Genomic DNA, 16498 nt, shown 5'->3' with positions numbered 1-16498 from the left:
TCCCAATTTTTATTTTAAAATTGTCTCCAACAACCATCGCCATGCAGAGTGACTAAGAGATGGACTTCCTGATTAGTAATGTATGGTTTGTTACTGAGTTATAGCACATACTGGTTGGCACTCCCATGATGCATATGCAACAGATGATCCACTTTAATTTTTGTCGTAACAGCTGCTTTGTTTGAGTTTGTATTTGGTTCCAAATGCTAGTTTGCTTGTTTAAAAACTAATTACAAAACTTAAATGTTAACTTATAACTTACTATCTAGATAAACATATTATCAGTATCGAGAGCAAGAGGTTTTTAAAAAAAAATTGAGTGCGCAATTGTTTTTTTTCCAATGAAGGGGCAATTTAGCGTGGCCAATCCACCTATCCTGCACATCTTTGGGTTGTGGGGGTGAGACCTAAGCAGACACGGGGAAAATGTGCAAACTCCACACAGATAGTGACCCGGGACCGGGACCGAACCTGGGTCCTCAGTTCTGTGGCAGCAGTGCTAACCACTGTGCCTCCCTTAAGAGATTTTACAGCACAATTGAATTCCAGGCATACTGCGCCACTGATGGTGAATTGGGTTTCACCACCTGTGTGAAAATGCTGAGGGAAAAGTTTGTGTTTCCCAGCGAAGTGAGAGGATCATCTCGGGATTGCTTTCATCATCTAACAGTTTGATCTAAAATGGCATTTCTGGCTGCTGTGGGGGAATATATATATACATAGGTACCTCAAAAATGTGTTTGTTCACAGATTCCTTTGTTTTCTATTGTAATGGAAAAGTACACCTTTGCCAAAAATATTTGGCAGCATCTGTCTCTGTATAAATGCCCCATAGATGACAGGATCATTTTACAGTGACCCCTTTTACTAGAGCAGGAACCTTTCTGAAGCAAAAGAGGCATTGTTCAAACTTTCTGTTCTTCATGATATGGAAAGCAGCTCTGAATTGCAAAGCATGTGATATGCCGACTAGTTTTAGAACTGTTGATCCATCAATGATGGGTAGATTTAGCCAAAACTCTAATCTATCTGATTGGGAAGAAAAATATTTCTTTGCATTTTTATTATTAGAGTAACAATATTTCCATTCTGACCTTTCTTTTTACTTTTAATTTTCCTGTCCTATTCAGGTGAGGCAGCTGGTCTGGCACTGGGACTTGTCATGCTAGGATCAAAGTCAGCCCAAGCAATTGAGGATATGGTGGGTTATGCTCAGGAAACCCAGCATGAAAAGATTCTTCGTGGCTTGGCTGTAGGCATTGCTATGGTGATGTATGGCAGAATGGAAGAAGCAGATGCTCTGATTGAGAGTCTTTGCAGAGATAAGGTAAGGATAAACATTAGTCGTTTGTTTTCCCCCAAGTATTTCTTCTAATTTCTTCTGTTTTATTTGGTGAGATCTGAGTGAGTTGTCATGGTTTATGCATTATAGCATTGACAGTGATGTCAAGTTTGTTTTATGTGTGTTTCAAATAGAAGGTAAATGCAGGTAAAAAAGCACTTTAGTAGCTCTGGAAGTCAGTGGTAGATAATCATTGTGTGTGCTTGTACTTAAAAAATATTAGTTTGTGCCGCTAATGGTGACCATTATTAGTCGAGCATTTTGTATTTTGCATTGTGTTTTAAAACAAAAAGTTGAGTTTTATACAAGTATTGTGAAGAGAGATGAATTTTTCTTTCAAACATTTGGTGGGAAGAATAATTATAACATAAGCAAATAATGGACAAAGCCAGCTTGTTGCACCCAATCCATTTCTTCCACAGGCCACGTTCCAACTAGTCCATCATGTACTATATTCCACCAATTGAATCTCTTGAGGAAAGTTCTTTGTAAATGCACACAGGGTCACTAAGCTAATTAGTTAAAGCACCAGACTATTTAGTTACAATTAATTCAGTTAATCAGAGAATCTGCTTAATTGCTCCATGGTTTTATACATTCTCTACTAAATGTATGGGAAATAGTTTTCATAGAAATCATATAATGATGGGTGTATAGGTTGAACACAAAAGCTGTTCAGTTCTGTAATAATTGCGGATTGAGCACAGCTGCTTAGAACAAAGGAAGGTTAATACAGTGATATCAAATTGCACTTGTTGATCGGAAAATAATTCTGAAAAGTTACAAATGAGTAAAAGAAAATGATTCAGAAGGTCAGATCTGTTGCACATTTCCACATAATTGTGTTTTACATTTGTTTTATTTAAACACTCGTATACATATTAATTATACTTTTATTTCATGACTGATATATTTTCTGGGCACTTGTGATCTTTACAGGACCCCATTCTCAGACGTTCAGGAATGTATACAGTTGCAATGGCATATTGTGGTTCTGGGAATAATAAAGCGATCAGAAGACTGCTGCATGTTGCTGTAAGAAAAAAAACATAATTTTAAGCAAATTAAAAAAATACAATTTAACATATTACTTCTACTGTAGCTGTTGGATGATTGTTGGTTTTCACCACTTCACCTGTCTTAAAGACACTGATTCTTACTAGAGTCTGGGTACAAGGGCAGCAGCACCCTCCTGTTAACCATGCTCCACATGTAAGTACTTTTGCAGGGTAGTCACTGTTGTAATGCAGGAAATGCAGCCTATGTTCAGACAGTAGGATCCCATTATCAGCAATGAGATAATGACCAGATAATCTTAAATTCACTGATGTTAGCTGAGGGATAAATATTGACCAGGAGAATTCCTGAGCTATTTGAAACAGTATCATGAGGATCTTTTACATCTAGATGAGAGGACAGAGAGGTTTAATGTCTCATCTGCAAGAACACATGTCAATGTATGTGAACTTCCCTATGCTGAGTACACAGCTTAACTACCAAACTTGATCCTATTCTCACTTATACAACAGGAGTCACTGGAGGGGAATCGGGAGCTGAACCCTGACTGTATTCCGCTCTCCCTAGTCCACCATCTGCCTTAGCATGAGAATCTCCAGTCCAATTGATATCTCCTCAATTACTGCTCAAATCTCCACAATGGCGGCATGGTAGCACGGTGGTTAGCACTGTTGCTTCACAGCACCAGAGTCCCAGGTTTGATTCCTGGCTAGGGTCACGGTCTGTGCGGAGTCTGCACGTTCTCCCTGTGTCTGCTTGGGTTTCCTCCGGGTGTTCCGGTTTCCTCCCATAAGCCCCGAAAGACGTGCTTGTTAGGTGAATTGGACATTCTGAATTCTCCCTCAGTGCATCTGAACAGGTGTGGCAACTAGGGGATTTTCACAGTAACTTCATTGCAGAGTTAATGTAAGCTGAGCTGACTGGTGATAATAATAAAGAGACAAGAATCAGACTGTGACTTTCTGATCCAGATTTTTCAATGGTGCAGTGAGAACCACTGGTCATTTGGTAGAGTTAATCGGTGTTACCATTATGCTGGCCTTGGACAGAAGCCATTTGCAAAATAAATTGTTCTTGATGGTAGTTGCATGTATGAGGAAAATGTATGATTTGCTATTTCATACAATGGGCTTGCTTTAAAAATAAAAGTAGAAAGCCTTTACAAGATGAAAGCACTTAGCCATTTCTGCCAAAAGTCGTTTTATTTTTAATTGTGTTTTGTGCCACTCATCGAAAAGACAACAGATTAACATTTCTTCACTCCAGTCAACCGATGTCCTCAGGTCTGTTGAATTCGGCATAAAATCACAACTTTCTGGTTTGGAAGCGAGTCCGACCCCAAAGCTGTGTAACCTTTGGGCCGGGACAGAGGGAGTGGTAGATACTGAAGTTCAACTTTGAGGCATAAGAGCAGAAAATTGCTCAAAGTAGAGTTACCATTTAAATATGGTATAAACGGCCCCGGGTCACTGTCCGTGTGGAGTTGGCACATTCCCCCCGTGTCTGCGTGGGCCTCACTAAATTACCTCTTAATTGGGGAAAAAAAGAACTGCGCACACTAAATTTATTTTAAAAATATGGTACAGACCATCAATTCTTCAAATTAAAATGCGCTTGAGTTAGCATATTCTGAATGCTTCACTACAATTGTGTTACATGTGGTGTTGACTACTTCCAATTAATTATTGCACATTGTAAATGTCTTGGTGCTTTTATTTCTGATATTCATGATAATTTGATTGGAAATGAAATATTGGCAGAGACATGCCTTCGGATTAAGAATTTTTTTTGCTTTTTCAGGTTAGTGATGTCAATGATGATGTCAGACGTGCTGCAGTAGAGTCGCTTGGATTTATTTTATTCAGGTACAGTGTTCTGTTGAATTATTTTGGTGCTGAATATATAACATATATGTTTGTATTATATATTGCCATTCTGCAACTATTCTTTCTTCTGCCACATGGTGGTGCTGGTTGACGTGAATTGTATTTTGGGAGCTTGTTATCCTCTCTTGTGCTGCCTTGGTAGAAAGTATTTCCCAAATAGTGAGTAGTGATGATGCCTGTGTGTATTCATAATGAAATTCCTTTTTTGTACTCTTCTTTCTATTTCTCTGCCGGATTATTTCATCATATTTTACAAATGCTTTGTTCTCCATCATTAGGAAATCATAGAATCTTTATAGCACAGAAGGTGGCCATTTGGCCCATTGTGTCCATGCTGGTTTCCTAAGGAGCTGTTCATGTACTGCTAGTCTCCTGCCTTCTCCCCACATTCGAGTGCGTTCTTCCTTTTTAGATATTTTGAAAATGTAGAAAAGCTTATGACGCAGATGGAGGCCACTCTGCCCATCATGGCTGTGCTGACTGAAAAGCAAGCCACCCAATTTAATCCCATTTTCCAGCACTTGGAAGCTTGTCATTTTAGGCAAGTGAGAATATCCTGCCGAATAGCTTACTTTTGCTAAACCAAAAATGGTTTCTCACCCGTTGGAAAATGTCCAGACGAGAACTTTCTGATATTTACTCTTAAGTGCTGGCTCTGGCGGATAACCCAGCCTGCAGCTCCCTGACTGCACAGCTGGCTTTTCTCGCTAGATAATGCAGCACTTAAAAGTAAAGAAATGCTGCAGGCGTCACTGAAGGCATCAAGCTGGCTGATGGACGGGGCCTGACAGAACCGGGAGAGAGAAAGGGCACTCGATCTGCAAGGGGGAGGAGGGGGAGGGTCCCCCCAATCCCCTACAAATGAGAGGACCCCACCCCAAAGCACCCCAGAGGGGCCCTCTGGCAATGTGCCGGGAACCCAGGAAATGCACTGATATTGTCCAGGCATGTGTCCTCTTTCCCCCCTCCCACTCGCCCACCCACCCAACCGTCCGGCCGGGGTATCTGATGTACGTCACCGGTGAGGGCCAAGGGAAATCAGAAAACAAGATCTTCCTGCCGAGATTCTCTTTTCAGTGGTCTCGCAAGATTTTCTGGCGGCGTTGCCATTTTTGTCCATGGCAAATGCAGGCAGAAAATCCCTGTCTTAGTTGATGTGCCCCACTTGGAAAACCTCACTTTGTAATAATTGTGTACATGGTGGCTTTCTATTCCTTTTGAAATGCTCCAATTCCAGCGTCAAAATTTATGAAGACTTTGTCAGGTAGTTTCTCTACCACAAGGAGCTTAATTATAATCTGTGTTTTGACGTGCTGGTGTGAACCTGAGTCAAGTAGTGGAGGCACTAAGTCTGGGTTCAGTATTGCTCTAATTTTGCATGCGTTGTATTATTACTTCGATAATGAGATAATTATTCGTTCTTTAAAATTATTTGTATTGTGAGGAACAGAGTGCACTCAGTTTTTTTTTACGCCTTTTTTTCTTGTCATTAAATTTACAATTAACTTTCACTTTTTGTGGTATGTTGCAGAGAGTTTACTGTCATACTGAAATGCATGACTTGCACATACAAAAATAACAGGCATGAAACGGCAATCGGGTCCATCAAAGTTGACACACACAATGACACTGATTCTTACCCACCAGCCACACTAGGGAAACAGAAACAAAATAACAAACCCAATTGTGGATTGCGGGGGTGGACCTTCCTGGAAAATATAGTCCATGGGGACAGCACAGACTTTATTATTTTTTGAAAGATTTAATGGTCCCTCCACACCAGACTTAGTCAGACTCTTCAGTGGTCTTAGTTCTAGAATGTTCTACTGCCTACTTAGAGGCTCAGATTCAGAATCTTGAATGACTTGCATTCACCATGCTTTGGAGCGTGCTTCTACCAGTCTTGATTAAGCCATTTGGAGAGGAATAGAATACAAGTGAAGGGAGAGGGCAGAGTTCTTGCATTTCAATCGAATATGCCTCACAGGCTGACCGAGGGCCATTTAAGAGTTGCCTTCCTTTAGGTATTAAGTAAGTATGAAGTAGTCACTGTACATTGTTTTATTTTCTAAGAATACAAATTTAAAGTGAACATGACTTCCTGTCCATATTTTGACACTGAAACCTTGAAGCCAATGTTGTGGTAAGCTCGGTTTGGCATCATGTGGAATTTGATGATCAGGACTCTTATAATCTCAATTTGATATTTCAACTACTTGCTTAATAAGTTAGAAAACTACTAATTACCATGGCTGGGTTATTGAAATTTTGAATGTTCTTTCTGAATAAAGCTGGATTTCACTCTGTTTACTAATGAATGTTAATTGGTACATGTTTATTCTTCAAGTAAAAATAATACAAACTCAGTTTGATCTAGTAATTGTTCATTTTAATCAGCATGCTTTGAAATCTGCCTAAAATGATCCAATGGATAACCTCAAAATAAGTACAGTGATAATGAATTTTTAAGATCTGATGAAGTGGGGACTTTATTTTTCACTTATGGTTAACTATCATTTATTGAAAGAGAGAACCGTTTGATGATCTGTCTCTTTAAATTTTGGCAATGCTGGACTTTATGAATTTAAAACTGAGTTATGAGCTGTGATAATTTGTGTAGTGATAGTTTACATTCCTGTCTGCCTGAATTCCCTTAGAGGGTATGGTGATGGCACCTGATCTGATATATTACTGCATAGTCCAGTCGTAACTTCAGACCACCTGAATATCAAATAATAAACATCCAAATGTCCAAAGTGTTCTTGAGTAGGTGCCAGCTGACTCTGTGTATTCGAAAAGTTTTGTATAGAGAATTAAGGCTAAAAGAATCACGTTGTCACCATAAGTTTCAGTATTCTTGAAGGAGCTTGAGATTATTATTCGTAAGATTGTTAGATCTCTCACTTCAACTCAGAAAAGTATAATATTTTTAAGCTCCTTACTGTTAAGTAATGGGTTAAGAGACATTGCAATTAATTGTCTCGTTTATGTTAAGTGTCCAATAATTGACACTGATATGTAAAGGGGCTTCAGGTGGCCTCTGGTGATGTAGAGTTTTGTGCAGAGTCTGTTGGAAGAAATAAAAGTGTATTGGTGAAAAAGGAACAGAACTTTTGTCTCTTCATACCACAGCATCTAATACGTCTAACAATTACTGCTGCAAGTTATACTGGAGACCTTCTGAGAGAACAACTGAAGAAAATATTCTTTGTGTGACTTAGATTTGAGAAAAATCTAAAAATAAATTTGTAACAGTTCAACTGTTCTAATTTAATGGTGGCGTCTGCTTTGAATAAAGGTACTCAAGAAGCTTAGTTTTACATCAGCTGTGTTTTTAAAACCTGTGGTCTTGACCAAAAAGACCTGCTGAACAAAACTGAATCATCTTGAAGTTCACTTAACAATTCCATGTACAAAATGTAAAAAAACAATCAGCCTACAGATCTTGAGTTCTGCATTAAAGCAGCTTATTTGGCTCACTGAGGTTTCAATTTCCTCCTGTAAAGAAGTGTAAGTAATGGAGCACGTTTGCAAACCTTTTGGAATCCCTTTGGTCTAATTATACTTTGAATACTTCCTTTCATTTTGCTACCAAAACAGATTGTGTTTTGCAAAATCAGTCTTTCATATTTCAGTATCCCTCATCTTCTAAATTTAGATTTAAACAAACCATTATCTATCCCTTTTCCTTCATATACTTCTGATGTCTTATTGATCCTTTGACATTGGGTGGTAGTGTCATTCAATTGTCTTTACCATTTGCTAGTGGAAATTACCAAATTAATTTGATCTCTACAAAAATAGACATTTCCCTAGTCAGCAAGTTAATCACCACAAAAACTAAAGAGAATCATTATGCTGTGCCTTTGAACAATGGGTGCCTTTAGTTTCACAAAAGAATGAATTACGTTTTATTAAAGAATGAATTTTGCAATATTTACACAATATAAAATGCTCAAATACATAAAACAACAGGGGATAATATAAGCTTTCACATGTGAAGGCAAATTATATGACTGCAAATCACTATCTAAAACCTTAAAGTTGACACCAAATGCATAAAGTGCTGAATGCTGTAACGACATTTGTACAGCACAAAATTTGGATTTTAATTACATAGGAAGACTTGAAACCATTAATACCAATTGTGCAGTCATAAAGGTAGAGTCACCATAGTCCCAGATGATCATAGGCTGCTTTCCCCTTTGAGGGGAGAGCTGACTGGTGGCGATGTAACCTGAGAATCACCACACCCAATGTCCCTCTAGTGCATGCCATCAATCACCACGATTGTGTGGTATGACCTATGCTGGAATTCTCTCACTAAACAACTCTGCCTCTCTACTTTCTCTTTTTGACTTTATTGAAGCCAAGATTTTGGTCCCCTCCTCCACCCAATAGTATCACTTTAGGCTCCATATTTGTTTTTTGATTATGCCTTTGTGTGATATGTAGCGATGTTTTTCATCTGGCACAATCTTGGCTTGGGTTTCAGGGAATGGTTGCAACCTGGCTGACTTCTGTGAAGAATATGTCTGGCAATAGGTTATGTAAATCTCAAAAAACATTCTTTATCTGCAACCGAAACCCAAAAAATTTCCAGAGTGGAAAATGATGACTAACAAAGTCTCACTGTGTTAAATGACTACGTGATGGTAATATTCAAGAGGTGTTACAGCTTTCACACAATTAAACTCTGTGTGAACCATTTTTTTCCATCAATTCTGAAAGAACGACTGTTCAGATTATGAACCTGGTATACTGAGAAATATTGAAAAGTATTGCCGGACATCTAAAATAAATAGGCTTCCTGCACAATATTTCTATTGAATACAACTTGAATTCAAAAGCTATGCGAAAGGCACATGCTCATAAATTAATTGGAAGGAATGTTACAATAATAATTAACTGAGGTGGTAACTTCATATTGAAACATTGCGTATTGGTCCTCTTTCTCTTCTCAATACCGATTTATTTTGGAATATGTGAAATAAATGGCTGAGATTTAACACTTGATAGGTTGTGATGCAGAGGCTCTCTGGAATAGTCTGCAGAGTCTTTAGGAATGGAAAGCTATCCAAGCGACCTATTGCAAGAAACAAGAGGAGTACTGTGCAAGTCACTAAGAAATTTTGAGTTTATCATTAACTTTTCTTCTGAAATAAATGGGCAGTTCATAATTCACAGAATGCCTGATGCAAGTGGAGAGCAGCGATATCTTTGGTAGAACATGATTACCAATACATTTAAAAGACCAGCTGCTGTAGGTTAGTAAATGGAAAATTTCTGCTATTGTTATCCAAGTAGAAAGTATTTGTGCACGGAAAGTGTTTGCTCTTAATATTATTCATTGACAGCACTTGCAGCCTATACATGCAGAATCGCAATGATGGTATGGCCATTAGTCCACATGGATTGTCGAAGTAAAATAAATTACAGGACCAATGTGGTCTGAAATTAATCTCTCATTCAATCTTCTCAGTTACTAGGTATTGAAAACCTCTTTTAACTGTATAACTGCTGATCTAAACTAAATAACCAAAGGATTAATTACAAAGTCTGGGATATAAAACAAAAAAGACAGTTAGAACGGTTTTAATGGGAGACTTATTTTCAGATTGCATTGCTCCTGTAAATAGGGCGTTTTAAAAATGTGTACCGTATCACTTTTAAACAAGCTGTAAGCTATTTATATTGTTTGAGTGCGATTGGATGTAACCGGATACCTGATATTAAATTTAATGTTAATAGGTCAGTACTGGCCAGGCAGACTGATAATAATTATCTCTGTTTACGGGAATTATCCTGAAAAGTGCCTTGACTCTTGTTAAAAATGATTAAATGCCACTTTTTTCTCCCCCACCCCTGTTTTTTTATAGCAAAAGTGAATATCCAAGAAATTTCTGTGTTGCTTAGTAAGTAAGTGGATTGTCATCGTGCTTCATGTTGTTAATGGATTAGGGAGAGAGAACATCTGATCAACTTTACAGTGATACATAGCTGAAGAGAATAAAATCTGCCACCTCGTGCCATTCCATCTTTTTCCCCCTCAAACGTTTTTATTTTTAAATGACAGTTTAAATGTGTGTAAATTAGTTTATTTTTTTCCGAGTGAGATTGTGCAAATTTCACTTAAAATGGTCTTCCCATTTTGGGTCCTGACCACATTTTCAGAAGGAAATGACAAACTGGGTTTTCTAAACTTCCCATAGAGAATCACGGATTTAAATTTTCCTCTTTCAACTGCAACAGTTCAGCCTGACCTGATTTAATAGTCAGGTTATTATGTAGAATGAGGTTTTATTACAAAAATTCTTCAGGTCAGAGCAGTCAGATTAACATTATACAAAATGTGTACAGTTTCACTCTCTAAAGAAGAAGACTCGCTTTTGGTGATGTTCTCCTTCCCAAGCTGTAATTTGTTTGAGTGCCACTTTAATAGACCTATTATAAGACTTTAACTGTGGCATATGCAACAAGTAAAAATGAATAAAGTAGGAAATGTACAGCTTAAGGCAGTTAGAAAACCAACAATGCAAAATTACTATAGGCTTATAAAAACAATCTGTTCTGAAGGGGGGGGGGGGGGGGGGAAAGGAGGATCAAAGCAGTGATGAACCAAGTAAATCTCTCAAAGTGCTTTTTTTTGTTCTGAGTAACAGATTTCTATTACTCAAAATAATAAATTTATGTACTAAATTGTATTTTAGTACCATCATTTGAATAGTTTACCGTGAGGTCCAGGTTTCACTGAATATTTTTCTCCAGAATAGCAGGCGAGTTATTTCTTTTTTATAAATTTTGAGTACCCAATTCATTTTCTCCAATTAAGAGGTAATTTAGTGTGGCCAATCCACCTACCCTGCACATCTTTGGGTTGTGGGGGTGAAACCCACGCAAACACAGGGAGAATGTGGAAACTCCACACGGACAGTGACCCAGAGCTGGGATCGAACCTGGGACCTCGGCGCCGTGAGGCAGCAATGCTAACCACTGCACCACCGTGCTGCCCTAATTAGGAGAGGTATTACCACACTATATCTTTCCAGCATAGATAGTTCGACACATTGTGTAACCTCCATGGGTAAATGATTTCTGAGCTCAAGTTAAAGTGCATCTCCCCTCAGACTGCAAACATTTGTAAATTTATCTGCCTCTTTCAAACGACTTTAAAACAAACTGGAGATTGAAATTTCAGGTAAATGTTGCATTAGAATATTAACTGCTCGTTTTCTGAGTTCTCCTCTCAAAACTTCTACACAGCACCTGTTATTGAACAATGGTTTACTTTGTTATAACAGAAATCCAGACTGTTTAATCAAATATGTATTTCTTTCCTTGGGAAAGGTGAAGATTTTTGTATTTTCCAAATTATTTAAGTCTAGGTAGAAAATAAACTTGAATTCCAGATTTACTGATATCACGTGGCAAGATTTTCTTTCCATTTTTGTTTCAAATCCAGTTTTAAAATCTTTCTTTGGAAAAGACACTAAAGGCATAAACATTTAATGAGGTAGTTTTTGTTTCTAGAAATATGTGCCAAACTGTCAGAAAAACATGAATCATATAAGTCTTGAGACAAGAGTTAGCTGAAAGCAAAAAGCAATGGGGCAAACAGCACGAGTGGACCTGAGTATGGCGGAGCAGCCCCAGTGGACTGAAAGGGGTTCTTAAGAATTCAGGTCTGCCTCAGATACTGGCCTTTGTTGGGGTCAATCATTCTCTCAAGCAGTCTGATCACCATCTTGAAAGAAATTCACTTCCATTTCCCTATGTTGAGAGCAGTAATGGAACTTAAGAATGTAAAATATAATATCCTTTTGATTTGGACTGGATTTTAAAGCCATGTGTACTTGTTCAATTTCTCCAAAGATAAACTAAGTTAACCCTGAGACAAGTTGGATCCCAATCGTAAATTAATTTATTCCACAATAGGTAAATTACACAGAACAATGAAAGTCACTTGAGACAATCTCTGCAATTTCTGTTCATGCATTGTTGCAAGAAAAAATAGGATGCAGGAATACCAGACACGCTAAAATAAAAACAAAATACTGTGGATACTGGAAACCTGAAAGTAAAACAGTGTTGGAAGAAGCATCATATTGGACTCCACTTTTACTCTGTTTCTCTCTCCACTGATGTTGCCAGACCGGCTGGGTTTTTCCAGCATTTTCTTTGTTGTAATAATTTTAAATTGCCCAATTCTTTCCCAATAAAGGGGCAATTTAGCATGGCCAATCCACCTACCTTCCACATCTTTGAGCTGTGGGTGAGAGACTCGTGCAGACACTGGGGACTGTGCAAACTCCACACGGACAGTGATCCGGGGCCGGGATTGAATCCGGGTCCTCGGCGGCGTGAGTTTCCAGCACTATCTGCTTTTATACCAGTCCAAACTGACGTTACCTAAATCAGCTCCAGTTCAATCTCTCTGTACTGTGACCTAGTGCCCACCCTTCTGTTACACAGATTCTATATGTCTGTGTTCTGATTTTTACATGCCTGTCACAGAAGCTCCAACAGGTGAATCAAAAATGATTTCCAACACATGTGAAATGTGCTCAAATAAGAATCGCAATTAACAAATTTTCTATTATTTGGCTTGCTTGAGAATATCATCCTCCTTTGAGGTAAATACCATTTATTGGATACTAATGCACAACTTAGTATAGAGCTGTTTTGGAAAGCTAACTCTTCTTTAGGCAAACTTTTACTGAAGTACATTTTAGCGTAGCCTTTTATTTATTAATTCTTTGCATGAAAAATATAATGAAAAATAATTGTGATAGTTCAAGGACAGTTTGGACCCCATTCTCCTTGCTCCTAATTCCTCTCTGACTCTGACATTCCTTCTGCGGATCCCAGCCTTGGTAATGAATCATAGAAAGGTTACAGCACCGAAGGAGGCCATTCAGCCCATCTTGTCCATGCCAGCCACGCTCTATGCTTCCAGATCTTCAGATTAGTTGGTGCTCCCAGAATCAGTGGCTCTGTCCGGTAATAACAAGTTAATTACGTAAAAACCAAACATGCTGGAAATACTCTGGCCTGGCAGCATCTATGGAGAGAGAAGCAGGATTAACATTTCAGATTGGTGACCCTTCATGAGCCTGGGTCAGCAAATTCAAACATTACCAATTGGTGCGATTCTCCGGCTGCGGTGCGCACAAGGGAGAGTGCAGCACGATCAGTGAATGGCAGGAAAGGCTTCTAGTGAGTCTCCCGACAGCCTCCGCGCCTCGCAAATTCTCAGACGTTCTGCCAGACATCTGAGTCAATACCCCACCCCAAATTGGTGGGACTGAATGACATTCATGGAAATAGGTTGTAAACCTACTTACAACCTACCAACACAGGATCCACCGGCCTCACTCGATTCTTCGGCCTCCCTAAAGATGCTGCAGCCGGGTGCCGATCAGTGCTGGTCCACACAAACATAGACCAGGAGGAATGGCACCCGGGGGGGGTTTCCCGGGCCACTGGAGACCCCTGGGTGGTCAGGGTAAATGCAGGGTTGCTCCTTGGCCCTCCCACTGGATTACGGGCACTTTGGCACTGCCCAACTGCCACCTTGGGTGCTACCCTGGCACTGCCAAGGTGACCGGATGGCACTGCCAAGCCAGTAGGAGCACTGCCTGGGTGGCAGGGTGGCACTGCCAAGGGTCTGGGGGAGCGAGGGGTCCATGCCAATGAAACGAGGATGGAGGGCGGTTTGAAGGGTGAGGAAGTGAAGAGCAGGAAGGAGGGACCTTTGGGAGGTTGGGTGAGTGATGGGTGGGGAGTCCTAGAAGGGAGGCGATGCTGTAAGCAGGTTTGGGGGGCCTGAAAAGGAGGAGGAGGATCCCCAGGGACCACATAGTGGAGTAGTGTCCATGTGTGTGGTGGGTGACATTGCCCCAGGATGGGGGCATGGGGGAACCACATGTTCACTTGGAGATCAGCGCCCCCTTTCAAAATAGTGGCCCGCTCATAGAGTTCAACTCCCTAGTGCTAAAAAAAATTCTAAGTGTAGGCTAAACCGGTGAGAAACTCCCTAGGGCCCAAAAAAGTGATTAAGTGTCATTGAATAGTGGTGGGGAATTCGCCGGCAGAGCCAGCAGGAAACTCCCTGAAAAACCTGCCACAAATGAACTTATAGATTTTTGGGGAGAATCGCACCCTCTATCTCTCTTGCTACAGATATTAAAAGACTTGCCGGGTATTGCCAGTATTTTCTGATGGGGCTTCTCTCCAGATTTTCAGCATCTGCGGTGCCTTTCTCTTGTATTAGAGTCTATGTCTGGGAATATACAACCGTTGTTCTTGGTGAAATTTTTTGACAATGAGCAGTTTCAGAGAATGTTGGTACGTGCGTATTTAAAATCATTTTCTCTTTTAATTTGCCTTGTCCTCCATTGTACAAAAATGTTGGAATATCTCTTTCTCATGTATTCACTTAAGTTTTCATTCCCATAGACTGTATACTTGCGGCACAGTGGTTAGCACTGTTGCCTCACAGCATGAGGATGCAAGTTCGATTCCGGCCGTGGGTCACTGAGTTCGCAAAATCTCACCGTGTCTGCGTGGGTTTCCTCCGGGTGCTCCGGTTTCCTCCCACAGTCCAAAGATGTGCAGGTTAGGTGGATTGGCCATGCTAAATTTCATGTCCAAAGGTTAGGTGGGGTTACGGGGCTAGGGTGAGGGTGCTCTTTCAGAGGGTTGGTGCAGAAACAATGGACCAAAGAGGCTCCTTCTGCACTGTGGTGATTCTGTGTTCTAATTCTATGTTCTCTGTACTCTGGAAGCTAAACCAATAGTAGAGTAGCATGAAATACCACACAAATCGTCCTGCCCCAACTGTTTCCATACTGGTGTGTTTAACATAAACCAAAAAGCTTTTGGGCTGACTGTACGCTAGAAATTGCGACGTTCGAAATGACAAAGCTGGAATCTAGAAAGAAACCCAATGTATCTACCTCCAAGCAGCTTGTAATGCATATGTACCCTGGAAGTATGAAATATGTAAACTTAGCTTAATTAAACCAAAATATGATTTGTATAATAAATCAAAGGAGTAATAGTTTTCAAAATTGGTTTAGAAGAAGGACTAAGATACCCTCCTGCTACCTGGGACGAGAACCTTGAATGCTGTTCATTCAGTAAACTAGCAGCTAAATAGTGCTTGCTGAAAATTTTCTGTTTAGTATTGAAGCCGTAAACGTTTGACACAGTTCTAGCTTTTACCTGATGAATCTGTGATCTCTGATGAAGGTAGAACTGGGCAATGCTGTTAAGGTTTAAAAATGGACTGGCGACGCCACCCATTGCTGAAGCATGGCTGGGTGATTTAATCAAATTCATCTACCTCGAGACAGTCGAGTACACAGTGAGGGGTCAATTGATGGTTCTATCGGAGATGGCGGCCGTTTATTTTGCACTTTAAAGATCTGGTCACTGTTAGCTGTTGCATGTGGGGTTGGGATTGTTCTGGGTGGCATTTTTGTTATTGGGGTTCCTGATACTGTTGTTGCTTGTGTTTTTCGGATATATGTGTTGGTACTGTTGAGTTTGTAAACCTTTTGAGAAAAATGTTAAAATATCAAGCAAAATATTGTTTTAAAAAGTGGACGGGCTTGCCCTCATGACAGGTTTGTCCAGCTATTTTATATTTTTCAATCTGCTGCCATAAAAATAATTTGGATAGGTAGTTGAGGAAAGCTGATAATGTAATCTTACGGGTGAATTGTTGTTTTATGGTTATGGGGTTTTAGTTGCAAGACTACAAACAAATAAAACCTGCATCAAGAAATCCGGACATCCCAGGAACAGACTATATTGACTCACTTAATTCGCATAGGTGAGACTTAATTCACATAGCGAGACTTAATTTGTTTAGTGCTCAGTGACATTTTTAATGTTTAATGATGTTTTGCAACCTGCGGATTTGCGTGATTTAACTAAATGCTGTAACATTGTTTGTATCACTCTATTGCCTGTAACATGGCACTTGAAATGAGATTGATGTGTTGACAACCAGGACACGTCTCTTCCAATCTCTGCCTATGTAATTCGAATTTTATCTTCCGTTACTTGTTTTGATTGTCACCTGTGACCAAAAACTATTCCTTCGGTCTTTGTTTTGCTTGGCCTCTTTTGAGGGCCCTTTACTTTGATCATCTTCATCAGTATATCATCCTGTGGATGTCATTATCTGTAGATGTGGCGTCAGTTTCTACCTATATGCTAGTAGTATCCAACTCTGCTTTCAAGA

At 39.7% G+C, this 16498-nt stretch overlaps 1 protein-coding gene across 1 annotated transcript in view; it reads left to right on the top strand.

Annotated features, from left to right (window-relative positions):
• Positions 1 to 16498, top strand: part of psmd1 (proteasome 26S subunit, non-ATPase 1) — a 135677-nt gene that overhangs the window by 39395 nt on the left and 79784 nt on the right. Inside the window, exons 14-16 of the mRNA XM_038815916.1 lie at positions 1131 to 1327; positions 2282 to 2377; positions 4160 to 4224. Coding sequence (XP_038671844.1) covers positions 1131 to 1327; positions 2282 to 2377; positions 4160 to 4224 — 358 coding nt within the window. The remainder of the gene's footprint in view (positions 1 to 1130; positions 1328 to 2281; positions 2378 to 4159; positions 4225 to 16498) is intronic.

The sequence above is a fragment of the Scyliorhinus canicula genome, chromosome 13 (assembly GCF_902713615.1).
Source record: "Scyliorhinus canicula chromosome 13, sScyCan1.1, whole genome shotgun sequence".
In the NCBI taxonomy this organism is placed as follows: domain Eukaryota; kingdom Metazoa; phylum Chordata; class Chondrichthyes; order Carcharhiniformes; family Scyliorhinidae; genus Scyliorhinus; species Scyliorhinus canicula.
The sequence above is the reverse complement of the archived record's forward strand: the minus strand, read 5'-3'. Positions and strand labels throughout refer to the sequence as shown.